Source organism: Aquarana catesbeiana, linkage group LG07, assembly GCF_042186555.1.
Source record: "Aquarana catesbeiana isolate 2022-GZ linkage group LG07, ASM4218655v1, whole genome shotgun sequence".
Classification (NCBI taxonomy): Eukaryota; Metazoa; Chordata; class Amphibia; order Anura; family Ranidae; genus Aquarana; species Aquarana catesbeiana.
Window position 1 is genome coordinate 285,081,094 of NC_133330.1, and position 27,049 is coordinate 285,108,142.

Sequence of the window (27,049 nt, forward strand, 5' to 3'; positions counted from 1 at the left end):
ATAACATAATATTTTTAAAAATTGCTGTTTACATTTTTACTTGCTCTTTTCTGAAAACTCCAAAAGCCTTCTCCTTCTAGGAAATGTTAAGATGGGGTTTTGGGAGTTATGATTCCCATAATTAACTGTGCTGGCAGGTCTCATTATCAGTTGTTAACTAGATTTAAAAACAATGGGATTGATTTACTAAAACTGTAGAGTGCAAAATTTGGTGCAGCTGTGCATGATGGCCAATCAGCTTCTGAATTCAGCTTGTTCAAGCTTTGGTGAAAAAAAATGGAAGTTAATTGGTTTCTATGCACATCTGCATCAGATTTTGCACTTACCAGTTTTAGTAAATCAACCCCAGTCTGTCCAAAAAACGGGTTGAAGATCACCAAGCTTGGGTTCTGAATTGTATGGTATTGATGTAAACTTGCGTCTATCCCAAATTTGTCCCACAATTTTTCTGTGTATGAAATTGTTCAAAGTAACTTGCAGTCTGTCCAAAGGCCTGCTTTAAAGATGCTGTGTGAATAGGAATACAGAACAGTGCCTTGAATAAGTATTCATACTCCTTGAAATTTTCCATTTTTTTTTCATGTTACAACCAAAAATATAAATGTATTTTATTGGGATTTTATGTGATAGACCACAAAGTGACACATACTTGTGAAGTGAAGAAAAATGATAAATGGTTTTGAAAATGTTTTACCAATAAATGATGTGAAAAATGTGGCATGCATTTGTATTCAGTCCCCCTGATTCAATACTTTGTAGAACCACCTTTTACTGCAATTACAGCTGCAAGTCTTTTTGAGGATGTCTTTACCAGCTTTGTGACATTTTACTAGAGTGACATTTTTGCCCATTCTTCTTTGCAAAATAGCTCAAGATCTGTCAGATTGGATGGAGAGCGTCTATGAAGAGCAGTTTTCAAGTCTTGCCACAGATTCTCAATTGGATTTAGGTCTTGACTTTGACTGGGCCATTCTAACACATGAACATGCATTGATCTAAACCATTCCATTGTAGCTCTGGCTGTATGTTTAGTGCCATTCTCTTGCTGTAAGGTAAAACTCCGCCCCATTCAAGTCTTTTGCAGACTCTAATGCCCCGTACACACGGTCGGACATTGATCGGACATTCTGACAACAAAATCCATGGATTTTTTCCGATGGATGTTGGCTCAAACTTGTCTTGCATACACACGGTCACACAAAGTTGTGGGAAAATCCGATCGTTCTGAACGTGGTGACGTAAAACACATACGTCGGGACTATAAATGGGGCAGTAGCCAATAGCTTTCGTCTCTTAATTTATTCTGAGCATGCGTGGCACTTTGTGCGTCGGAATTGTGTACACGCGATCGGAATTTCCGACAACGGATTTTGTTGTCGGAAAATATTATAGCCTGCTCTCAAACTTTGTGTGTTGGAAATTCCTATGGAAAATGTGTGATGGAGCCCACACACGGTCGGAATTTCCGACAACAAGGTCCTATCACACATTTTCCGTCGGAAAATCCTATCGTGTGTACAGGGCAAAACAGGTTTTCTTCTAAGTTTGCCCTGTATTTGGCTCCATTCATCTTCCCATCAACTCTGACCAGCTTTCCTCTCCCTGCTGAAGAAAAGCATCCTCACAACATGATGCTGCCACCACCATGTTTTATGGTGGGGATGGTGTGTTCAGGGTGATGTGCAGTATTAGTTTTCCACCACACATAGCGTTTTGCTTTTAGGCCAAAAAGTTTCATTTTGGTCTCATCTGACCAGATCACCTTCTTCCACATGTTTGCTGTGTCCCCCACATGGTTTCTCGCAAACTACAAATGGGACTTCTCCTGGCTTTCTTTCAACAATGGCTTACTTCTTGCTCCTCTTCCATAAAGGCCAGATTTGTGGAGTGCCCGACTAATAGTTGTCCTGTGGACAGATTCTCCCACCTGAGCTGTGGATCTCTGCAGCTCCTCCAGAGTTACCATGGGCCTCTTGGCTGCTTCTCTGATTAATGCTCTCCTTGCCCGGCCTGTCAGTTTAGGTAGATGGTCTTGGTAGGTTTGCAGTTGTGCCATACTCTTTCCATTTTCAGATGATGTATTGAACAGTGCTCCGTGAGATGTTCAAAGCTTGGGATATTTTTTTATAACCCAACCCTGCTTTAAACTTCTCCATAATATCCCTGACCTGTCTGGTGTGTTTCTTGGTCTTTTTGATGCCTTTTGTTCATTAAGGCTCTCTAACAAACTTTACTAATTAGGTGACTTCTGAAGGCAATTAGTTCCACTAGATTTTAGTTAGGGGCATCAGAGTAAAGGTGGCTGAATACAAATGCATGCCACACTTTTCACATATTTATTTGTAAAGAACATTGAAAATCATTTATCATTTTCCTTCCAAGTCACAATTATGTGCCACTTTGTGTTGGTCTATCACAAAAAATCCCAATAAAATACATTTACGTTTTTGGTTGTAACATGACAAATTGTGGAAAATTTCAAGGGGTATGAATACTTTTTTTTACTCTAAAAGGGGACTATACTTTAAGGTTACATTTGTGTATCGATTTGCTGCAAAGCATTATTACATTCAAAATAAAAAATGTAACATATTGTAGCTTACCATCATTAGATGTGGTGGCTGCATTTGTTTTCAGTTTTTTCCTCTGGCTTGACCTGGTGATCTGTTCCATAACACACCTCCTGTATTATGCTGTGTACACACGACCGGACTTTCGACGGACTGAATCACGTCGGACTTTTCAACGGACTTTGACGGACTTCCGTCGAATCGGACTTCTCTACACACGATCACTCCAAAGTCCGACGGATTCGACCGTGATGACGTACAACCGGACTAGAATAAGGAAGTTCATAGCCAGTACCCAATAGCTGCCCTAGCGTTGGTTTTCGTCCGTTGGACTAGCATACAGACGAACTGATTTTTCGACCAGACTCGAGTCTGTCGGAAAGATTTGAAACATGTTCTAAATCTAAAGTCCGTCAGATTTTCAACAGAAAAGGTCCGCAGCAGATCTGATGAAGCCCACACATGGTCGAATTTAATGGAAAAGTTTGGGACTTTAATTGAGGCCATAGACACAGTGGAGATAAAATCCATAAAGGTACACATTTATTAACATAAAAATCATGAGACATGTCAAACAGAAACCACATGGGTGAAAAACATTGTAATAAATGTGAATTTCATGTTTGTTCACACATACTATTGAAAGTATGCATGCAATACAGGCAACTAGGGTACATCCAGGTATACTAGCCAAGTGCCCCACAGTGCTCTGATTGATCATTGAATACATTCTAATTCGTTCATAATGGTACAAGAGTATATATATATATATATATAAATGTAAACAACACTTGCAAATGAGACAATGAGACCACAATTCATTGCAAAATCCAAAGAAAAAAGAGAAATTATAGGAAAAATCATCGGGGTGTAGAGAAACATCCAAGAATTGTCCAAATGGATGGTTGAAAGGGGGGGCTTTGTATCTGCATCCCAAAATAATGACTGACGCGTTTCGTGTATCTCACACTCATCAGGGGCGGGTGCTGATAATGTGTCTATAAAATATGATAAAATAAAATGAATGAAATGTAATGGAACCTATCCATAAGGAAAAAAGGTTGGTGTATCCCAAAATACTTACAAGGACTCACTATGAATGAGGTGTAGCAAGTATGAAACCGGGGTCAGCCAGTCCTTACCGGGAGCTGAGGTGATCGAACAGCATGCTGGCAGTGCGTACAGCCGGACCTCCCCAAAACGCCAGACACCAACAGGGGGTGTATGTAGTGAGACTGGATGTTAAACCAATGGTAGCCACCAAAAGGGGGAAGTCTAAAAAAATATATGGTATCAAGGTGTCATAATGTTCATTAAGGTTGAAAGATGATACATAGTTTGCAGAGTGATGAACAATCGTCAAAGGTAGCTTACCAGTGTCACTACTTAAAAAGAGGTGGTGAGGTGGACTGCAACATCAAATGTTTGACTAGCAATGGGAAACTGGCGCCTGGGGAGGCCAGATATACCCGCCCCACACACATGCACGCTGCCCGCCACCAGCATCACGCAGGCACGGCAAGAGAGGGGAGGAGCTCTGACGCCGGCGGTAAACACCGCCCATGACAGATGCTCGTTTCCCCAGCTGTGCCGGCTAAGATGACAAGATCACATGCTCTACGTTAGGGATGGAGGCACATTCTATATGTGCCTCATATTAAAGTCCCAACCCCTTTTCCCATTGCACACATGGTCGAATTGTCTGACAGAGTTTGGTTGAAAAGTCCGGCCATGTGTACACGGCATTAGAGTGCCCCCATGAAGGAGCATAGTGATACTTTGGACAGCAGCAGCATCATCCGTCGGGGGGGGGGGGGGAGTGTGGGCAGTGTTAGATGTACTAGCAGATTTAGATACACCAACAAATTGGGATAAAGGTTATACATAAATAAATAAAAGCTGACCATTCTAAGCACCCCTGCCAGTGGAAAATGGTTTGTCTCATCCCTGTAAACCAATACATTTGTAGGAGAGTCTGCTCTGTTGAAAAAGAAAAGACTGACTTACTGGCTGAATCACAAGGTGAAAAAGAAAAGAAAAAAGCCTAAAAAAAACACATTCAGCCATTACATCTAAGAATTGGTAAACTGCAATATAATAAATGTTTGTTTTTGGGTTTAATACTGCTTAGAGTTCATTAGCAATATTTCATTAATAATATCAATAGCTTACTGACATTGCACTTGTTCCCTGGAGCTGCTTTCAACATTAATAAAAAAAACAATCCGATTCCGTATTGTATATCCTTTATGTTAGCCTATGACATATTGTGGCATTTCAGAAAGTGTATTGTGCTGATCTAGTTTTAATTTATTTTCTTTCGTTTTTTTTCAATCCGTCCTTATAGAACCGGCCCTGAGGTGACTTTAGTGACTGCGTATTGCTGCTCTCACATATTGCTGTGTCTTACAATCTGTCATTCATTGTCACACTTGTCATGTTTGTTTCTTTGTTTCTTTTTACAGGCCTGGATCCTCCGCTTGGCCTGAGGGCCAGCAACATTACTGACTCTGGAGCTGTTTTGCTATGGGAGCCACCAAGGGCAAACGTGGAGAGTTATATAATCACGCTAACACACCACACAGGTCAGTACAGATCACACATAAACCACGTATTTACACATATCTGTTATATAGAAAACTACATATGTCAGCCTGTAAAGCTGTAGAGGTAGTATACAGGTACAGAAATGAGCTGCCACTGTCTGTGTGTCTATGTATTAACATCTGTGCAGCAAATAATACATAAAATGAGTATTACAAAGCCATACATTTCAAATGCATATCTTAGTAAAAAAAAAAAAAGTATTTTGTTTTAACAATTAAAAGAAAAAAAAACAGCTTGGCATGCTTATTAGTTTGCACTGATACCCCAATCTTCATAATAACCAACAATTTCTGTATTTAATCCATGGTCAGCGGTGAACGGTATTTCCCATCACGTTTAACAGAGGTGTTCTGTTTTGTTTTTGTTTTTTTTAGTATTTTTTTGAAAATCATAGAGCACTGTAATACATACCAAATAGAAAATATATAAGATTAATAAGTCAAGGCAAAATCGTTCCTATATGCCAGTCAAAGTGGGCCTATTATCATTTGATGAAAAGCATACAGTATGTTGCTGCGTAAACTACTTGAAAAAAGCTTTGATTGGAGTGTTGCTGTTGTATATAGGCCAAGCTAATTGCAAAAGAAAAAATCAATTCCTCAATCAAATAAGTGCAGCCAGTGTCTGCTATTGCAGACACTGTCCATGGAAATCATACAGTTCAATAACACCATATACAGTTTTAAGGTTTCCCTAAGTATATTATTTAACTGCTTCCCGCCCGCCGTACAGTAAAATGACAAAGGCAGGAGCCCTCTCATTCTGGGAAGATGTCATATGACGTCCTCCTAATCTCGTCGTGCATGCGCTCCCGCAGAGGCACGCAGCGCGGTGATTGGTGGTGCACTGTGTCCCTGGGACGCAGCACATCACCAATCACGGGAAAGAGCCTATGATGTGGGCTCTTTACCGTGTGATCAGCTGTGTCCAATCACAGCTGATCACAGTGTAAACAGGAAATTGCGGTTATCGGCATTCCTCAACTCATGCTGACAGCGCGTGAGGAGAGGAGCGCCGGTAAGCGGCATTCTTTAGCGGGGACATCTGCCCTGACAATCAGGGCACTGATCATCAGTGTCCTGATTATCGCACAGCCCACGTGTAGAGCCCGCCAGGAAGTTGGCACTGCGCTGCGCTAATCACAGGCAGTGAGACATTTCCTGATCTCTGCAGCCGCGCATCGGGACAATGTCTCACTGCTTGTGATTAGCGCAGCACAGTGCTGACTTCCTGGTGGGCTCTGCATGTGGGCTGTGCGAACACGCCGGAGCTCATCCTTACTGACAATCAGTGCCAACCAGTGCTGCCAATCAGTGCCCATCAGTGATGCCTTTCAGTGCCCATCAGTGATGCCTGTCAGTGCTCATCAGTGCCAACTATCAGTACCCATCAGTGCCACCTATCAGTGCCCATCAGCGCCGCCTATCAGTGCCACCCCTTGCTGCCCTTCAATGTCCATAAGTGCTGCCTATCAATGTCCATAAGTGCTGCCTACCAGTGTCCATCAGTGTTGCCTATCCGTGCCCAATATTAGTGCCTCCTCATCAGTGCCCATCAGTGCAGCCTATCAGTGCCCATCAGTGCATCCTGATCAGTGCACATCAGTGAGGGAAAAAAATTACTTATTTACAAAATTTTATAACAGAAACTAAGAAAGATTTTTTTTCTAAATGTTTGGTCTTTTTTTGTTTGTTTAGCAAAAAATAAATAACCACCAAAAGAAATCTCTATCTGTCTCAAAACATAAAAAAAAAATTGTTTGGGTACAGCGTTGCATGACCGTGCACTTGTCATTCAAATTGCAACAGCACTGAAAGCTGAATATTGGCCGGGGCAGGAATGGGGTAAAAGTGCCCAGTATTGAGGTGGTTAAAGAATTTGTGAATTTTTAATGTTGCCCTTGAACCCACATGAAAAGACCCTCTCCCATTCTATTGTATTTTTTTGTTTTCTTTTTGCTTTGGTACAGTACATGTGCCCATGGCAATGCCCAGCTTCTCATGCCTTTTTGACAGTAGTTTGCATATTAGCTCAAAAATAGCTAGAATTTAATGCAAGGTTTGGCCCCCTATAGACTTCACTTGGATTTACTTAGGTTTGCCAAATCCTTATTTAATCAAATCTATGCTGATTTGCTCATCCCTACTCAGCAGGATAAAACATAAACACCTACCTAGTATGATCCCAGAGCAAGGATCTTCATAACCTCAGCACTGTCACCCTGGTTTGTAATCAAGTGCCAGTGTCAGTAGATGCCATAGATAATAATGGCCTTCTCTATCAATAACCAGGTGCCTGGTATGACAGTTATTCCCAGTGGTGACTTCTGGGGCGTGTGCTGGATTGCAAAGCAGGATGGGTATGCGAATGTCTGGGTAGCCCAAACATCAAAGGGTATATTAACAGACATTCTGAAGCACGGGAGCCTTTCCTACCCTCTGTCTTTTTTTCTATACTCAACACTAAAATATATTTTTTTTACATATGACTATTTAATATTTAAATTTCCAGCCAGCAGGTGAAATTCCAGGGATTTTTTCACATGTATACCAAGCTAATCTTTACAGCTTTAGTGATTAAGGCCTGTTGTTTACAAAGCACAATAGCTCAGGCATAGATTTACACAAGTGAATTTTTCAGGGCAGTGACTCATCTCTTCCCCCTCACTGCTTGCTGTGTTCATATGGGGTGGTAAGGAGTTCGAGTCAATGAGAGAGAGAGTGTCTGAAAGCAAACTGCTTTCTCTTTAGAAAACCCATACTGGTCTGACACCAGTGCAATGGATGCACCCTATAATACATAGTTATATGTAGTATAAAGATCTTTTATTTATCACAAAAAAATGCAACACATCAGTTTAATCAATGGAAACACATGAAACTTGTCTCAACACAAGTCAGTGTGCGATTTGACATGCATTGATGTTAATTTTAATGTGTGTTGCAATTCACTTTACATTGCACAGCAGCACACATCATAATGGATTTCTATACACCCCTCAATGTGCAAAAAAAATGTGTCATTGTTCGTGAGATGCTAATGCTGTAACCTGCATTACAACATTCGCTTTGATGTGTTTCAATTGTATTCAATGGAAAGTGCATCAGGCAAATATTCAATGGTGTGAATTCAGTCTTAACACAAAATAAATGGTGAGTAAATAAAAAGTTTTATATATATATTAATAAACCCACCCAGAATTAGTGTGAAATCTGAATTGCAGTAAAATGTTATTATTCAGTTATACAAATATATCACTTGTAGCTAAAACCTATTACTTAAATTATTTTCTTTGTGTATTTGTTTCTATTCTCACTATAGTAATATATTTTTAATCAGAAAGTTCTTTAAAACCCAACTCTGGGAGATTTGGAAATGATTCCTTGTAGTGGAGATACTGCAAGGGTAAACTGCTCGTTTAGTCTATGGGAAAGGGTCTGTGGGAAAGGAGAAGCATTTAAAAGAGGAACTGCAGTCTACTCACATAATTTGTAATAAAAACATATTTGCCATTCTGAAGCTTCCCTCCAAACACTTTGCATATTATTTTATATATACTGTGAATCTGTACTTGCCAAATATTCTGCAGAAATCTCCCTCCACTAAGTCTGGCTGCATCCATTTTAAATGTGGGCAGCTGAAGCTGCTGCCTGTTCATTTCCTGGATTTACACAGACACACAGAGGCACACCTCCAGCTCTGCAGCTCTCATTGGCCCTCTTATGACTCATCCCCACTCCCTTCCTGGAAAACTCTCACGAGAGTGAGAGAGCTGTGCATGATGTCATAAGCCTTGGTTAAAGCGGGGTTCCACCCAAATTTTGAACAATATCTGTATGTATTCTCTTCCTTGCCTAGATGCTGACATGCCGTTTAAAAAAATTTAAATCGCCGTAATTACCTTTTATTTTTCTATTCTTCTTTGCACTTCTTGGTTCTCCTCCCGTGGGAGTAGGCGTGTTTCTAGCCTCTCCCAGACTCCTGGGAGCTAGTCTCAGGCTTCCCAGGATGCCACTGAGCATGTGCGGGAATGAGCGGTGAATGCTGGGAGCACAGCATTCACCACATCCAGGAAATAAATGCTTGTGGGCTTCAAATGCCCACAATGAAGATGGAAACCGCCTGCAGTGAATAATATAAGTTATTCTTTCCGAGGAAATCTGACACAGGCGGACATATTACACACAATATGTGAGTATGTAATGCTGAGAAGAAAAGTTTGTGAATGAACTAAAAAAAAAAAACGATAGATAGGTGGACCCCCGCTTTAATGACCAGACAAGAAACAGGAAGTGGGCTGTATAAGGTATTTACTGGCAGAAAAAAAAAATGTTTTACTATCCAAAGTTAAAACAACAAGGGCAGAAGATTTAATTGATGGAAAGATGAAAAAATTACTGAAGGTCCGCTTTAACTTACCTGATCATCAGCTCCCCTGGTAGATGGTGCTCTGCCCATGCTCCAGTGGTGGACTGTCTCTTGGTGTCATCACATCTTGACTTGGGTCACGTCTTCTCTGATGTCATCACGTCTTGTACGTCTTGATGATGTCAGAACCTTAGACTGCTAGATAGCGGAGAAGACGCTGCAGGGACTGGTTTAGCAGCATGGAAAGGATGAAGCACTTTAACTTACCTGATCCTCCACTCCCTCACACTCTGGGGTGGACTGTCTCTTGGTGTCATAACATCTAGTGCAGGGCTATGGACTCTTGAGGATGTCAGGACCTTATATTGCTGAACTGTAGGGAAGAAGATGCTGTAGGGACCAGTCTAGAAGCATAGTGGAGGGTAGAATTGGGTAAGTATTCCTACTTTAACAAGTCTCCTGGACCTAAACAAGCAATTAACCCTTGCAGTGTGGACGCAATCCCTCTGCAAACCATCATTTAAGTTTCCTGCAGTTGGCCTTTCATTTAAAAAATGCCTAAATATGTGTTTTTTTCTAACCAATTCAGTTTCAGGAGAGACAATTCTCATTGATGGGGACAGCCAGGAGTTTCAGCTGCAAAACCTTCTCCCTCACACCCATTACTCAGTCTCCTTGTCAGCCAGCATTGGGCCTCAAGCCAGCCGGAGCTCTGGTGTCAGCTTTACCACATGTAGGTACAAATCATGGCTTGAGCCAGGGCACTCTTATTAAACTGTATTAAATGAAAGTGAAAGGTTCTGTTCATATTTCATTATGATAATTGATGCACACTTTCCATCCACCTCTCTTTTAACAGCGCAGAGTGTTGTGCGAACATTTTGTATGCAGCCTTGGCAAGACTGTGCATCTCAATATTTATCTCAGCATGATTTGTTCTTATTTTTCTTTTCTTTCTGTTGTCATGTAATTGTATTTGAAAAACTAATAACAATTCACTGAGAAAAGGAGTGCTAAAATGCATTCCATTCAAATCGTATAGCCAGAAGATGCTGGTAAAAACCTAGAGGGATTGTAGATTAAATTCCGAACCCATTGAGTTCAGCAGACTCCCATCTCTGCTTGTTATAGTAATAGATAATTCACTAACGGTATTCAAAGCTACATTTTTTTTTTAGTTTGGATACATGTGTCCACCGTAGGGAGATTCACCTTCTCTGTTTGCCCCAAGGGCCAACATTTTACATTTGTTGCAAAGAGAAGGTGAAGGAAAACCTTCCTTTTCCAGTAACAGGTGCCACTTTGGAGAACTCTTCAAAGAAAAACTTTTGACCATACCAAGCCCACCCCGACTCTTTTCTACTTGAATTTCTAATGCCCGTTCCCTACTCTGTTCCCCTAGGAGTCAAATTTTATTTAAGCTTCATTTCAGATCATGCTGGAACCTTTTAGAACACAAGTTGGTGATGTCAGAGCAAAGGGAGAATGTGATGAAGATGAAGTGTGCCCAATAAAAGATTTCTCTTCTATTCCTATTTTGATGATAAACCAAAATTTAGGACTTCCTCTCATTTCAGTCTTGCTGACAATGGTCATCAAAATACAGAGGGCGAAGCTCCCTGGCAGGAATACAGTCAGTTATTCCCTATCTGATCCAGAGTTTAAAAAAAAAATTAGATTTTGGGTACATTTTAAGGAAAATTTTATTATAATAATATTAAGCTGTCCATAGATGGATCGAAATTTGGCCTGCTTCAGCTGGGACCAGGCGAATTCCAATTCATCTACGGCCGGTCCCACTTGACAGAAGTCAAGGATCTAATGATCGACTTCTGTTGTTGAGACTGTTGTAACATTTCTTGATCAATGTATTCTGACAGCGGAGGAGATCCGTTACCAGAATACAATGGCACCACAGGGAGGATTCCTTCATCCTCCATGTTTGTGTGGATGGGGGGATTTGTCTATGCTCAGCCTAAGAATAATGATGGGTTCTTACTGAAATAACATCATAGTTTTCCTTTAGGCCTCATACACACTGGATGTTTTGCTACCTCCACTGGATGCCTTTCCTCCCGACAGCAGTGTTTTTGCAGAAAAAAACGCTTGATGCCTGTAAAAGCATGTAGCGTTTAGGGACAATTGGGTGCATCATGCGCTTGAGCATTCATTAATTTAATTGGCCAGAATAATAATTTATTCTGGCCATTGAAATGAAATAATGACCAAGCACTAAATGTACCTAGTGCTTATGCGTGTTAATAAACGTCAAGCATTTTTTCTGCCAAAATGCAGCTGCTCTGGTAGTGTTTTTTTTTTTTTCTATCTCTAGGAGTCCCTGCTTCTAATCTCCTCTATACACTTACACTATATTATCAAAAGTATTGGGACGCCTGCCTTTACACGCATATGAACTTTAATGGCATCCCTGTCTTCTTTCCTAGGGTTTAATATTAATTTGGCCCATCCTTTTGCAGCTTCAACTCTTCTGGAAAGGCTGTCCACAAGGTTTAGGAGTGTGTCTATGGGAATGCTTGCCCATTCTTCCAGAAGCGCATTTGTGACGTCAGGCACTGATATGGACGATCCTAATTCATCCCAACATTCATTCTATTCTGTTGAGGTCAGTACTCTGTGCAGGCCAGTCAAGTTCCTCCACCCCAAACTCACTCACCCATGTCTTTATGGTCCTTGCTTTGTGACTTGGTCCAAATCATTTGGTGGAGGGGGATTATGGTGTGGGGTTGTTTTTCAGGGGTTGTGCTTGAAGGGAACTCTTAAAACGTCAGCATACCAAGCCATTTTGGCCAATTTCATGCTCCCAACTTTGTGGGAACAACTTGGGGATGACCCCTTCCTGTTCCAACATGACTGCACACCAGTGCACAAACAAGGTCTATAAAGACATGGATGAGTGAGTTTGGGGTGAGGGATCCTGACTGGCCTGCACAGAGTGCTAACCTCAACCCAATAGAACACCTTTGGGATGAATTAGAGCAGAGAGCATGAGCCAGGCCTTCTTGTCCAACATCAGCGCCTGACCTCACAAATGCGCTTCTGGAAGAATGGTCAAACATTCCCATAGACACACCCCTAAACCTTGTGGACAGCCTTCCTAGAAGAATTGAAGCTGTTATAGCTGCAAAGGGTGGGCCAACTCAATATTGAACCCTAGGTACGAAGACTGAAATGCTATTAAAGTTCATGTGCGTGAAAAGGCAGGTGTCCCAATACTTTTGGTAATATCGTGTATGTGTGCATGGACACATACATAGGCTAACATGCAGGGGCATTTAGAGGCAGGAAAAAAGAACACCAGCGGCCCCTAGGAGTAGCAGAAAAAACATCGAGTGTGCACGAGGCCTTTTAGTGAAACAAATCTAGGAAATGCAAACTGCGAAAAAATACGATAAGCAGAAGTTAACTTCAGTGAAGATCACATGTCCAAAATACTTGGAAAATTTAGCAACAGATGCAGCTGAAATTATACGCATATGTTGTCTTTTCTTGTAAAAATAAAATGTGGCCCCCCGTCGCCTTCTGAGCCTTTCTATTGGTTTGAATGATATAACTTCATCTGTATTATTAGATTTACACATCATTTTGACAGTCGATTTGAAGTAACCTCTGCTTCTGTATTTCTTTTGATATGTTCAATTTGAATTGCCTAGGTTTGTGACAGGTTTGCTTTAAATTGAGAAAATTGAGAAAATTGAGAAAATAACAACATAGTAAAGGCGAAGTAACAGTATCAGAGCTAACACACACCTTTATCAGTCTGCATCTGCTTTTCTGATTTTCCTCACATACTTTTTTGTATTAAAACTCTAGCTGCTATATACAGTATATTGCAGTACTTCCAAACCCCCTCCATAAATTGCCAGTGCATTGCCGAGCCGAGTATAGCCTTATTGTCTCATTTAGAACGATATGTTCTCAAATACATCATGATGCTGGTGCATGAATGACCTATTAAATTATGAATAGGACTTCAGACTCAATTTGCTCGGTGACTGGTAGCCAGTGATGTTCTTTAGGGTGCAGTGATCAAATCAGTGATAGATCCTGGGCTAGGTAAATTGAATTTATTCTGCACCAAAAATATGCAAATTGCATCCATTCTGCAGCATATTTGTGTTATGATAAAGGGAAAAAGGAAATCTTTCTTGATTTATTACTCATATTGATACTTTTGAAATCTTAAGGCGGAATCTCAGAGAATTTAGATACAGCACAATAGATCACTTGGATAATAAAGGTTGACAGTTGCAGAAAGTTTTTTTTTTATATTAAAAAATGGTATAACTTGAAAAAACAAGCAATTCAGGAGGTTAATGTGTTTGTAAACTGTTAAAGCTTTTCTAATTTGTTGCCTTTGGTCTGTTAATTATACATTTGAAAGTTTTTTGTCATATCTGTTCAAGGTGTACAAACAAATACCTGTTAATCCTGCCAGAAATCCAGTAAGCTTGGAAGTTTCTCTGCATGCAATGTTATCTCAAGCAGTGTTATTTGACTTGCTCATTGTACTGCTATGAACTACAGACCACCCCCAAGTTATAGAGGGGAGGTAGTGTTCTGTATTCTGTAGTCGTACCTGTCCTAGGGTGACAATGCTGCCCTTTTATAGGTACAGTATGATGACTGTGTGATTTCACCCCAGGGCAGAAAGTGAGTTACTGGCAGGATCACCAGCTGGAAATAAAGGTAATAAAATGTTGAAAAATGAAAACAAAGCCACCACAGCCCAGGACTGGTATGCTGCAATATATGACATTTATGTTGGGTTTAGACATACTCTACAGCCAACTAAAAAATGGTGTTTCTGTTCTTGTGGTAAATATGGCTAGACAGGTGGAGAAATCGTCAAACAATACCTATCATTTGAAAAAAAAAAAAAATCATGCCATATCTAGCATGTAACAACCGGCAGATCAGCCTCCCAGAGATCTTTTGGTTTGGAAAGCGTTGTACAATTTTTGTTTTTCTTTGTACAGTTTTTCCTCTTCTAAATCCAATACATGTAATTTCCTCAAGGTAGGTGGACTGGCCTTGGAAGCCAAGTGATAAGGCTTAATTTTAATGGTTCCTAAGAGATATAAGAGGACAGGGGGCGATGAGAGCACAAGTTTAACCAACAGTGATCTACATTTTGGCTGACCATACATTATACCAGGAGTCTCCAAACTTTCTAAATAATGGGCAAGTTTACTGTCCTTCAGACTTAAGGGGGGCGGGATTGTGGCCAGTGGGTGTAGAAAATATCCTGGATTTTGTCAGAATAAAGAATTCCACAAGCTTTGTGGTCAGTGGGAGTATAGAAATTACATAGCACCCATGGTTAGTAGAAGGAATAGTGCCCCATCATTGATATCATGTTGGAGGAATAATGCTCCATTGTTGGTGTCAGTGGCTGGAATTTTGCTCCACTCTTGATGTCAGTGAGAAGAATAGTGTCCCAAGGGTAGGCTAGCAAATTGCCTCATATGGCCCATGGGCCGCAGTTTGAAGACCACTGCCCATTTGATTGTACAATCACCTGTAGATCTACCAATAACTACACTATACAGTAAAAACTTGGATTGCGAACATAATTCGTTCCGGAAACATGATTGTAATTCAAAGCACTCGTATATCAAAGCGAATTTCCCCATAAGAAATAATGGAAACTCAGATGATTCGTTCCACAACCATTTATTCATATAAAAAGAATTACAACAATACAAAATACATTATAAAGTGTAAAACAAAACAAATTACCTGCACTTCAGGAACTAGAGAGTATAAAAGAGAAGAGAGGCGGTTCACACTGCCGCAACCTGAAAGTCACTATAACTTTGCCAGGCAACTTCAAGGCAGTTTCAAAGCAACTTCAGGTAATGCTTGGGTAATATTTCTGTAATGTTGGATCCAAATCACATCAATTAAGATAATGATCTGACTTGGAGGCAAATTCCATTAAAGTCTATGGGCACAAATCGGATAGAAGTCAACTTGAAGTAGTACGGGAACCTTTTCTAAAGTCGGAGTGACTTCAGTAGTGCAGCTAATTAAGACCTCTCTCATTGACTAAAATGGGATTTCACATGTCATGTGACTAGGAGTCTCACAAGTCGGATCCCAAGTCATGGCAGTGTGAACCGAACCTTATACTCAGTTGTGACGTGACGCTATTAGTATTGCAAAACCTCGCTCGTTTATCAAGTTAAAAGTTATTTAAAACATTTTCTCATCTCGTAAAACACTCGCAGACCAAGTTACTCACAATCCAAGGTTTTACTGTATTTCCAAAAGTATTGGGACACCTGCCTTTACACTTCCATGAACTTTAATGGCATCCCAATCTTAATCAATAGGCTTCTATATCCAGTTGGCCCACCATTTGCATCTATAACAGCTTCAACTCTTCTGGGAAGGCTTCACAAGGTTTAGGAGTGTGTCTATGGAAATGTTTGACCATTCTTCCAGAAGCGCATTTGTGAGGTCAGGCACTGCTGTGGACAAAAAGGCCTGGCTCACAGTCTCCACTCTAATTCATCTCAAATGTGTTCTATCAGGTTGAGGTCAGGATTCTGTGGAGGCCAGGCAAGTTCCTCCACCCCAAACTCGCTCATCCATGTCTTTATGGATCTTGTTTGTGCACTGGTGCGCAGTCATGTTGGAACAGGAATGGACCATCCCCAAACTGTTCCCACAAAGTTGGGTGTTGGGTGTATGAAATGGACAGTGAAAGAAGAAGAAACAGATGATGAGCTCATGGTTCTGTCACTCTGTTGTCTCCATTTATCAGCATGCTATCCTTAATCCAACATAAGTGATTGGCTCCTTGTGCTGCATCTCCCCTCCCCAGTCTGGGCTTTGCTGTACAGACACTGCATATCTGATATCAAGTCAAATTCAAATACTCACACTACTTGCGTATTAAAAAAATACATTTAAGGCTGTTTTAATGATTATAACTCTATAATTTATGTATTTTATGTATACCTGTAGTTCAGCTTTAAAGTAGAGCTATGGGCAAAATAAAAAATGACAGTCTGTCATAAGCATTAATGCAGTAGATTTTATTTTTCTGCGTCCCCCCCATTACCATAGTTTTATTACCTGTAATTCCTGCAAGTAGCTCCAATATTTTTTCACTGCCTTTAACAAGATGACAGTGCTTTTCATTCTGCAGTGAAATCACGCAGCAGCATTGTCACTTTGAGGACAGGACAGTCTTAGAATTAAATGTAGTTTAAATAAGTAAAAAATTAAAGCTTAACCCCAGATCACTTGTTTAAAGCTGCTTTCACACTGCTGCATTGAAAAAATGGGGTATGTTTCCAGTGCGTTTTCTGGTTGCCTGACTCCCAGCATGCACCTGTAAAATATGGACATGTGACTCTAAAAACGCATTGGTGATGCATTTATGACACTTTTCTATTCATATCAATGAAAAGCTGCATTTTTGGAAACGTTTAAAAGCGCAACTGAAAAAGCAACTGACAGGTGTGAAGAGTTCTAAATGATTTAAAGGGATGCATTTTTCTTTGACTTTTCTCCAGATTTTTTTTAAAGTGGTTGTAAACGATCACCCATTCAATTTAAAACTGAAATAAAAGGAAAACATTTGTGTGAAAAAAAAACATTATAAATACTTTTCTTTCCTTTTTATAAGTGATCACGTTCCCTCTGTTCTCAGCTGCATAAGAGCTGGGGGGAGGAGAAGCAACAGCACACTTAACTCTCCAGTGAGTGATTGTGCGGGGGGGGGTCTCCTGCTTTTCTGATCATTCTGATCATTGGAGGAGAGGTGTGGTCTCCTGCTTAGTGTGGTCAGTTTATAATAAGAAAGAAGAAGGATTGGCAGGAACACCAGGGATTTCACACAAAGGAAGCAAAATAAATATAACAGGATATGTTCCCATACAATAACATGGTACAGCAGGAACCTATTAGGAAAATGAGATGCTGGGGTAACAAACAAATTAAAGCGGAGTTCCACCTCTTTTTTAGTTTATTAAAAGTCAGCAGCTACAAAAAGCATAGCTGCTGACTTTTAATAAACCGACACTTACAGGTCCAGCGATGTAACCGCCCGAAGGCTAGCTTCCCCCCCCCATGGTAACTGCGGGCGCTCGGCCGTGACAGCTTATGGCTTCACGGCTGGGCGCACACTGCATGCGGGAGCCGGGCCGCGCTCTCCTATTGGCCAGCTGATCTTCTGGGACCTGAGTTGTGTCTCAGAAGATTGCTGGCAGGGAGGGGCCGCCTAGGGCAAGAGGAGGAGTCACCTAGGCGGCCAAAGATAGGAAGCAGAAAGTGGGACAGGAAGTCCCACGAAAAAAAGGGTACACACTCCCCCCCCCCCCCCCCCGCAAAAAAGACATACCAAATGTGGCATGTCAGGGGGCAAGGAGTGCTTAAAGCAGAAGTTCTACTTTTAGGTGGAACTCCGCTTTAACTGAAAAACTGATCAGTGTGAAAGGCCCCTTAAGAAGTTACAGTTTTTCAGTTTGGAAAAAGGGTGCAAACCATATGAATAAGGTCTCATGCGCACTGGACATTGAAAAAATATAAATAAAAGCCTGTGAAATAAACAATGCAATTTATGTGCTAAATGTAATCATTACAGGTATTGCCCCATAATGTTACCAGAATACAGAATTTTTCACTATAATCATGTTTTAATGCTTTGAGCCTCTGACCCGGAACAAGTATGGTGATCGGGCGCTGTTGACTTCCCCCTGACTTCTCTTGCTGTATGCAGGACTAGAAACTCATAGTCAGAGACCACATGGCATCAAGCATTCCCAGAAAGAAGTCAGCAAAGAAAGCTTATTTCTTTCCATACAGGTTTTCTTTAAACCAGCTACAGACATCTACATCATACACAGTGTTCAGAGTCTTGGTTGAAGCTAATATGTTGAGATACAATGCCAGCTTGCGGCCAACTACAGTTGTTCAGGAAAGAATTTAATGCAAATCCCTAGTATTCAGTAGAAACAAAGTATTTTAATGTTTCAAATCTCCAAGTGATAAGTATATTGCATAGTGCCTGATGTGTGGAATGTATCATTTGATCCCCAGGCAGAACAAGACCACGTATGTGTACAGTTTCTCCCACCCTCTTGGCTTGATTTTTCACCTTCACTAGACTCAGATTGCTAAAGCTAAACTTTTTTATTGGATAGAGCAGTGAAGAGTTAAAACTCCAATCAGGTTCGATTCCCTTATTTCTCCTCTTGACCATTGTCACCAGGAGAAAAATTGGAGGAAAATCACAAATTTTAAGTGGTCATCTGAAAAAAATGGAGGTGAAATCTTCCAATGGAAACACAATTTCCAGTGACAACATTTTAAGAGGGATTTCCCATCCTGTTGATACTTCACCTCCCATTGAGACTGGGCAGGAAACAAAGGGAAATCTCCTCAATGATACACAGATAGTAAAGAAAAAAAAATTTCTACTCTTTACAAAATAAAAATAAAAAGTTTTGAATAAAGGGCCTATGCACATCATATGCATTGGGCTATGCTGCAGTGGTGGGTTATGAAAAAAGTAGGGATCCTGCATTTTAATGCAATGGCATTGATTTACTACAACTGCAGAGTGCAAAATCTGGTGCAGCTGTGCATGGTAGGCAATCGCCTTATACTTCAGCTTGTTCAATAAGGCTTTGACAAAAAATCTGAAAGCTGATTGGTTTCTATGCAGAGCTGCACCAGGTTTTGCACTCTTCAGTTTCAGTAAAGCAAAGCAATACACCGCATCATAATGTGCTGCTGTGCATAAAGATGAATGAAATGTCATTATGGGGAAGATTAAGACCGCTTTCATACGGGCACATCCATGGAATGGATTCCACTTGCTCAGTGGGGGAATCGCTCCACTGATCCCCACTGAGCAGGCGGATGACAGGTGCTGTCCGCTCCGCTGTGCAGAGTGGACACGAACACAGTCCCACTCTCCTCTGCGGGGAAATCGGATGGAAACCGACGCTTCTCCGTTTTTACCTGATACTATCCAATCCATGCTCGTTAAAGTAAAGTTCAGTCCTGGTATTCCACATGGCTCTGTGGGTCCCTCCGCTGTTCCGGATAGCTGGAAAGGATTGAGCAGCTGGCTGGAATGGATCACAGTGTTTCTTCCAGGAGCAAAGGAACCAAGCAGCTCCACACAGACCAGCATGGACCGTGGAACAGGAAGTGATGTCACTGGCGTCTGATTGGACCTAGGCAGGGCTGGAATCTTGTCAATTAGGGCTGCAGTGGTGGAAGGCTACGTGTTCGGAGCTGGCTGCTCCTTCTATTGGCCTGCCGCCCTCTAGAAGAGGACAGCTATATATACACAATGGAGAGCATGTGGGTGTGGCTGTGGAACTAGAACTTCCAGCAGACTAATCAGTAAACAATAAATTATAGCAAGGGGCAAGGTGAAGCAGGGGTTAACAGTCTCAGATTGACAAAAAAATAAATATATAAATAAATAATTACAAAATAAATAAATAAAATAAAATACAATTTAAAAAAAAAAAAAGAAAACATTTTAAAAACTGATACACATGGAAATATTTGAAGCATAATTCTCTTCTATATGTATAGAAGCCTATTGAAGAGGTTAACGGTGTATGAAGGGCCAAGCAAGTAAAATGGAAAAAAAAGGGGGGTTAGTATGCATGTAAACATGAAGAGGTGATGGAGGGGGAACAGGCTGTATTGTAAAGAATTAATAATAATGAACAGTAATGATAAAGTTGGTGCTGTGCCCCCCCCCATACATATATACACACACACACACACACACACATATATATATATATATATATATATATATATATATATATAAAATATTAAAAATATTAATATAATATATTTACTATACCACTCCCGACTGGTAGAGCAGAGACAGACCTGTTTGGGGGGGGGTGGACAGGGGTAAGGGAAAGGGAAGAAGGAGGGGGGGGAAACAAACCAGAAATGGGCGTGTGATCTGTTATAACAAGGTGTATGCGTCTAACTCCTCATTGAGTCCCCCTGGCGAGAGGGAATTGAGGGAATATATCCAGAAAGTCTCCCACTGACAGAGTCATTTAAAACACTCCGCAGCAGGCAAACCTCCGGAGATGGCCTCTATGACCCACACCTTCAGGCCTTCGGTGGACTTTTGATGTTTAGTCAAAAAATGTCTTGGCACACTGCTCATCGCATCCCTTTTCGATGAACCGCCTGTGCTTGCCAAACCATTGGCGGAGGGGACAGATGGTTCTGCCAACATATAGGAGGCCACAAGGACAGGTCGGACAGTATACTACATGATCACTGGAGCAGTTATGAAACTCTTTTATATGGTAAGTTTTTCCTTTTGTAGAGAAGCTTTTTTGTCCATGCTGGACAAATTTACACATCATGCATAATTTTTTCTTGCATTGAAACATGCCCACTAGTGGGATCAGGGGGGTGCAGGTGGTGGGATCCGGTTTGGGTTTGCTGGTCTTACTTGGCGCAATTCAGCTCTTGATATTTTTGGCCTTGCGGTAGGACTTTGGGTTTGGATGTTAGGGTGGAACCCAGAAAAGAATCATCAAGCAGGATGGGCCGGTTCTTGATGAAGATTTTTTCCATTTGTCTGTAGCGGTCATGGAACTGGGTGGTAAACCTTGTTAGCTGGAGCCCTTCTGGAGTGTTAGGTTTAGGTGTCGGTTTTGCCTGATACTGATGGAAAGCATCATCTACGAGAGCTGAGGGGTATCCCTTGTCCAGAAATTTTTGGGTTAAGAGTTGGCCTTGGGTCTGGTAATCCTGATCTCTGGTACAATTGCATTGGAACCGGTGGATCTGGCTCTTAGGGATATTTGTCTTCCATTTGGGGTGGTGGCAACTCTGGTAGCGTATGTATGAGTTTCCTGCAGTGGGTTTCAGGTACTTGATGGCATCTATTTGTGTGCCACTGTGGTAGTGTTCTAGATCCAAGAAGGCCAGTTTGTCAGGGTCCGCTACGAAGGTGAACGAGAGTCCCAAGTTGTTGTGATTACAATGGAAAACAAACTGTGTGAGGTTCTCCATGGTGCCAGCCCAGATGATTATTACATCATCGATGTAACGCCCGTAAAAAATTATGTTGGCAGCAAAGGGATTGTTGTGTGTGATGTGGTGGAGTTCCCAATAACCCACTATTAGATTTGCGTAGCTTGGGGCAAAGTTTGCCCCCATGGCAGTACCTTGGGTTTGTAGATAGAACTGATCTTCAAATTCAAAGTAACTATGCTTGAGGCAAAAAGTTGTTGCCATAAGTATGAAGTGAGCTTGTCATGGGTTGATAAGTGGATCGGTGGATAGGAAGTGTTCTACTGCCATCAGATCTACATCATGGGGAATGGATGTGTAAAGGGAGGTGACATCCAGGGATGCCCATATGTACGTGGGTTCCCAGGAGTAGAATGCTAACATGTCCAGTAGATGTGTACCGTCTCTGATGTATGATGGCAGATTCTGTGCCAGAGGTTGTAAGAAGCGATCCACATACATGGAAAAGCCACTGGTGACACTTTCTATTGAAGCAACGATGGGCGTCCTGGTGGGTTATTGATATCTTTATGTATTTTCGGCAGGTGGTAAAAGTACGGAGTTTTGTAAAAACTTTTAATGAGAAAAGGGAACTCTGGTTTGGAAATAATGTCTTCCTGGGGGGCTCTATTGGCTAATGTGGTAGCTTCCTGAGTGAAACGGGGCAGAGGGTCCTGAGTTAACTTAGGAGTAGGTGTTGATATCTGACAACAGTCTCAGGGATTCCTTTATGTAATCCATTTTATTTTGAATTACAATACCTCCACCCTTGTCTGCAGCTTTAATGATGATGTCCTCGTTGGCCAGAGTGTATAGTGCTGTTCGTTCAGCCTTGGATAGGTTTGATATTTTCTTGGCGTTCGGGTTGGTTTGGCACATCTTGATGAGGTCTGCATACACTACCTAATAAAAGGTGTATGTAGGGACCTTTTATGTGTCCTGGGTTGAATATTGATTTGGGTTTAAAGTGGGTATGTTGAACTGGGGGGAGGTAGGTAAATGCTGAGTGAGGCAATCCAACTCTAAGAAATGGCTCTCATCATAATGTTCTGCCAGGTCATTGAAGATAGAAAGATAATTGAGATCTAGCAGTGGGTTATCCTGGTGTGGGGGCTCTTTGGCATCTTCTGGGAGATGCAGGTTTTTGGAAGAATGTATGTTGTAAAACCTCTTCACTGTGAGATCCCTAATGAATTTGTTTAGATCTTTGAATAATGTGAATGGGCTGGGGTGGGTGGTGGGTGCAAAGGTGAGACCCTTGCTGAGGAGGGAGGAGTCTTGTGGTGACAAGGTGTGTGAGGAGAGGTTGAAGATTTTGATAGTCTACATTTTTTCTTTTGGGGTGTCTTCATCTGCTCCCCCTCCTTCCTCTCCTGCGTGTTTTCTTTTCAAAATGCTGGATGGGGGGTATAGGTCTAAAAAATCATCTGGATGGGATGTGGGGGGATGGGTGGCAGCAGGATCCGGTAGTGGGCATGAATTGCATGATGTCTCGAATCTGATGTTGGTAGTTTCACTGGTAGTGACACCGGTGCTTGGGCAGGGTGATTTGTTGCTGGAGTCTGGGTTGGCCACAGGTGTTGTAGCTGAATCTGTAGCTGAACCGAGAATGGTACATGAAATGTTAGAGGATGGAATGGGGCTAGCTGTGGCTGGATAGGTGGAGCGGAGGTGCTTACGTGGTTTTGTAAGACATTTCGGTTTGGGGGTGAGTTTGGGAGGACAGGTATTGGATATCAATGAACTATGGGTCCTGAGATAGGTGCAGGAGTGGGTGGGATGGGCAACAAAGGTTCTGGTCGGAACTGGCTGAGTAACAATCGGGATGTTGTCTGGAGGGGATGTTTGGATTTTTTCCATCAAAACACTATGTTTGTGTTGTAGTCATTGAGATCTCTTCTGAATTTTCCTAATTTGTTGGTGATGAGGTCATCTTCTTTTTTTATGGTGTTTCTCTTTAGAGTTCTCAACCAGGTGTTTGGGAGGTGTTTGATGCTCTGTATGATGCCCTTGTTTTTTTCCTTACATGTCTTGCAGAGTTCTGGACACACTCTGAAGGATGGTTGACTTCCTTTTTAACCCTTAATACCCCTTTCTATGGATACAGCACCATCCAGCTATTACAGCCACAGTCTATACCCCTAAGGATTACTCCATCTGGAGCGCCAGATAAACACTGACTATACTGCTATCAGATCAGATAGTGGAGGGTGTCTGCTGACATCCGCCGCTCCATTGAGCAGACTGCATGGTCTCCAGCCAGGCAGACCTGATCGGACAGCCCGTGTGAAAGGGCCCTTACTAATACTGGAGAGTCCAAAATCTGAAGCAGTTGTGCATAAAAACCAATCAGCTTTTAGCCCCCGTTCACATCGGGCCGATTTGCCAAATCAGAGCCTATTGCCGGCAACGTCTAAACTAGCGCCGCGCCGATTTCCAAAAGTAGTTCCTACACTACTTTTCTTGACTTCTGGGGTGATTTCAATAGACATCTGTGCATGAACCCACACAGATGTCTTTCTATTCGCCCCCAAAGCCGCAATGGAATGCGGGTCTGTAATCGTGCGAGTTCAGCTGAACTTGCACGATTTCAAACCCGCCTCCAATGTGAACGTACCCTTTGCCTAGGTTCACACTGAACGCGGGTTAGAAATCGTGCAAGTTCGGCTGAACTCGCACGATTTCCAACCGGTAATGCAGTCCGACTTCAGGGGGCGATTTGACAGACATCTGTGCGGGTTCCTGCACAGATGTCTATTCAAATCGCCCACGAAGTCACCAAAAGTAGTACAGGAACTACTTTTGGGAATCGGTGTGGCGCCGCAAAGTTGGCGTCGCATCGATTCGGACGGTGCCATTGCCCGGACATGTCAAATCACATGCCAAATTAGCCTATTGTGATCGTGGACTTTTCGTCAAAGCTTAATTGAACAAGCTGAGGTTAGAAGTTGATTGGATACCATGCACAGCTGCACCAGATTCTGAGTGCTCCAGTTTTAGTAAATCTCCCCCTTTGCGACATTTCCAAAAAAGATACAAAAACACCAAACAGTGCTATGTGTCACTATAATGCATTGGCACCTCTCCATTCACAGCATATATCAGTGGCTGATGCGAAATGTGGTCTCTGGTATGAAATACCTCTGAATATACCTCCATTGCATTGATAAAGTATCCATCGTGCATGCAGAACTGTGGGAACATGCCACAGGAAATGTGAACAACAAAAATATAAATACAATAAAAAGAATAGGAAAACATATAGATACCAACAAGTGTGTATCACTCTCTGCTTATCTACCCACCTTCTGGCCTTCATATACTAGATATACCTAAGGACAGCAATTATATAATAGTTAGAGGTGTGTAGTGGATGTTTGCCAGCTGCTTACATCTGTGCACTCTTTTCTTGTTTTGTATGCTTGGATCTGTTGCCTTTGTTAATTCTCTTTTTGTTGTTCCCTGCATTAATTAAATGCCTTTTATAGAGAAAAAAAAACTAGGGTGGTGAAAGGTTCTAAGACCACATTAAAAATAAGGCTCATTTGTACAAGAGAGTTCCCCTTTTATCCCATGCCCCAGGAGTGTCTTTTGTGATTTGCAGATGGTCTGTGACAATCTGTGAACCCTGGGCTTTTACAAGCTGTTGAGATATGCGTGCCTCAAAGGCAGCGAGGAACTGCAGGACTCCATCATTATTATAAAGCTGTCATCATAGACCTGAGCAGCAGCTCAACAGCACCATCTGCTGTCCATTGCCCTTTTGTTCACTTGAAGAGTCTTGAGAAATCTGTAATAAACAAGTGTAAAATATGAGATTAATAGCTTTTGGCAAGGTTAGTTAACATGCTAATTAAGTATTGTTATCTCAGGAATCCATTTGTTTGGGGAATGAAAAAACATGTATATTCCCCTTTAATATGTGCTTACACTATTACATTTTTAATGTAGAATTTTATCATTTAAAGAAGTTTGATCTGAAGAAAAACCTTTAGCTGTTTGGGTCTTTAAATAGAAATCATGAACAATTGTGTCTCAGTTATTAAAGCTGATTATCAAATTAATTAAAAGAGAAGTAAGGCCAAAGTTTTTTTGGCCCTACTTTTGCCGTGGGTCAAAGGAGTGCACTTAGTTCTGCAGTCTTGTGGCCCGCATTCAGGCGTCAGCAGGCTAAAGTCTGCTGTCGGCTGATGTCACTCAGCCAGTCCAGGCTCTGGATGGATCCTGACTTTATTTGTCAAGATCCACCCGGATGTCTGACCTGCAGCTGGCTCATTCTCTCAGCATACCACTGAGAGCCTGAGCCAGCCTCTTCAGCCCCCCCCCCCCCCCCACAAGCGGGCGTTCTAGCGAATGCTGGAGGGGCAGAGAGCTGGCGACTGATGGTGATGATGAAGACTTTGATCACTCAGCTCTCAGTCTTTGAGCCAGTGGGGGACAGATGCAGCATCAGACCAATGCTGCATCCATCCTAGATGAGTATAAATATTTGTTTTTTCTCAATCTCATATTTCTCTTTTAATCTTCTGAACCAGACAACCAAATTCATTGGTTGTCTATACCCTCCCCACTTTAAAACAGATCTGCACTGCCCCCCCACCCCTTTTTTAATCTAATCCCCCCCCCCGGTTTCTTTAAGGTGGGGGGGATTAATGTGGCATCTGCACATTTCAGATACTCAGCCATCCAGCGGATCTAGCAATGTCACACTGAGATCCTTTCAATCCCGGCCACAGCTCTGTCCTGTGTCGCCATGTACTTTCTGACGCCATCAATGGAAGACTGCCTGGGATATGCGAGTAAGTGTAAAGAGGAAAGGATCGCTGCTACTCCCGACCAGCCCAGGTGAATAAATGATAAGGAACAACTTCAGCTTACATGTTACCACCACACCACACACCCTCCCTGATGCATTTCGCCCTGCCCACCAGGGCATAGATGGTTCGAATCTAGGCCAGTTCAGCAGGGACCAGCCAAGATTCCAACTATCTATGGGTAGGTTGATTGTATCCAAATCAGTTCATCAATTGACTTGAGTACAACCAGCATGTCGGATTTTTCATGCAATTTTTGCCAGCGGCTATAGCCACTAACAATAATGACTGCAAATTTTCCCATCAGGGACGGCCCCCTATGCCCTTCACTCCCCCGCTGGGAAAACACAATAGCTTCATTGGAGGGATTCCCCCATCATCACCGGTGGTTGCAGGAAAGAAAATCACATCATCTATGTCCAGCTTTAGTCATAAGGTCATGTCTCTATGACTAAGACCCAGGGGATGGGGTGAAATGCATCAGGATGTGTGGTGTAGTTCAGACATGTAGGCTGGGGTTGCACCTTAGCATTTATTCACCTGGGTTGGTCAGGCGTAGCGGCGATCCTTTCCTCTTTACACTTACTATCCCTCTGGAAGGGTTGTTACTATGTTTGAATTATGTTGGAGTTGTGTGATGCA

General features: G+C 41.9%; 1 protein-coding gene across 3 annotated transcripts in view; it reads left to right on the forward strand.

The window, feature by feature from the left end:
- Nucleotides 1-27,049, forward strand: part of TNR (tenascin R) — a 932,265-nt gene that overhangs the window by 803,142 nt on the left and 102,074 nt on the right. For all 3 annotated transcript variants that reach the window (XM_073593414.1, XM_073593413.1, XM_073593415.1), the window contains 2 exons: nt 5,036-5,155; nt 10,135-10,278. In XM_073593414.1, the coding sequence (XP_073449515.1) occupies nt 5,036-5,155; nt 10,135-10,278 (264 nt within the window). The remainder of the gene's footprint in view (nt 1-5,035; nt 5,156-10,134; nt 10,279-27,049) is intronic.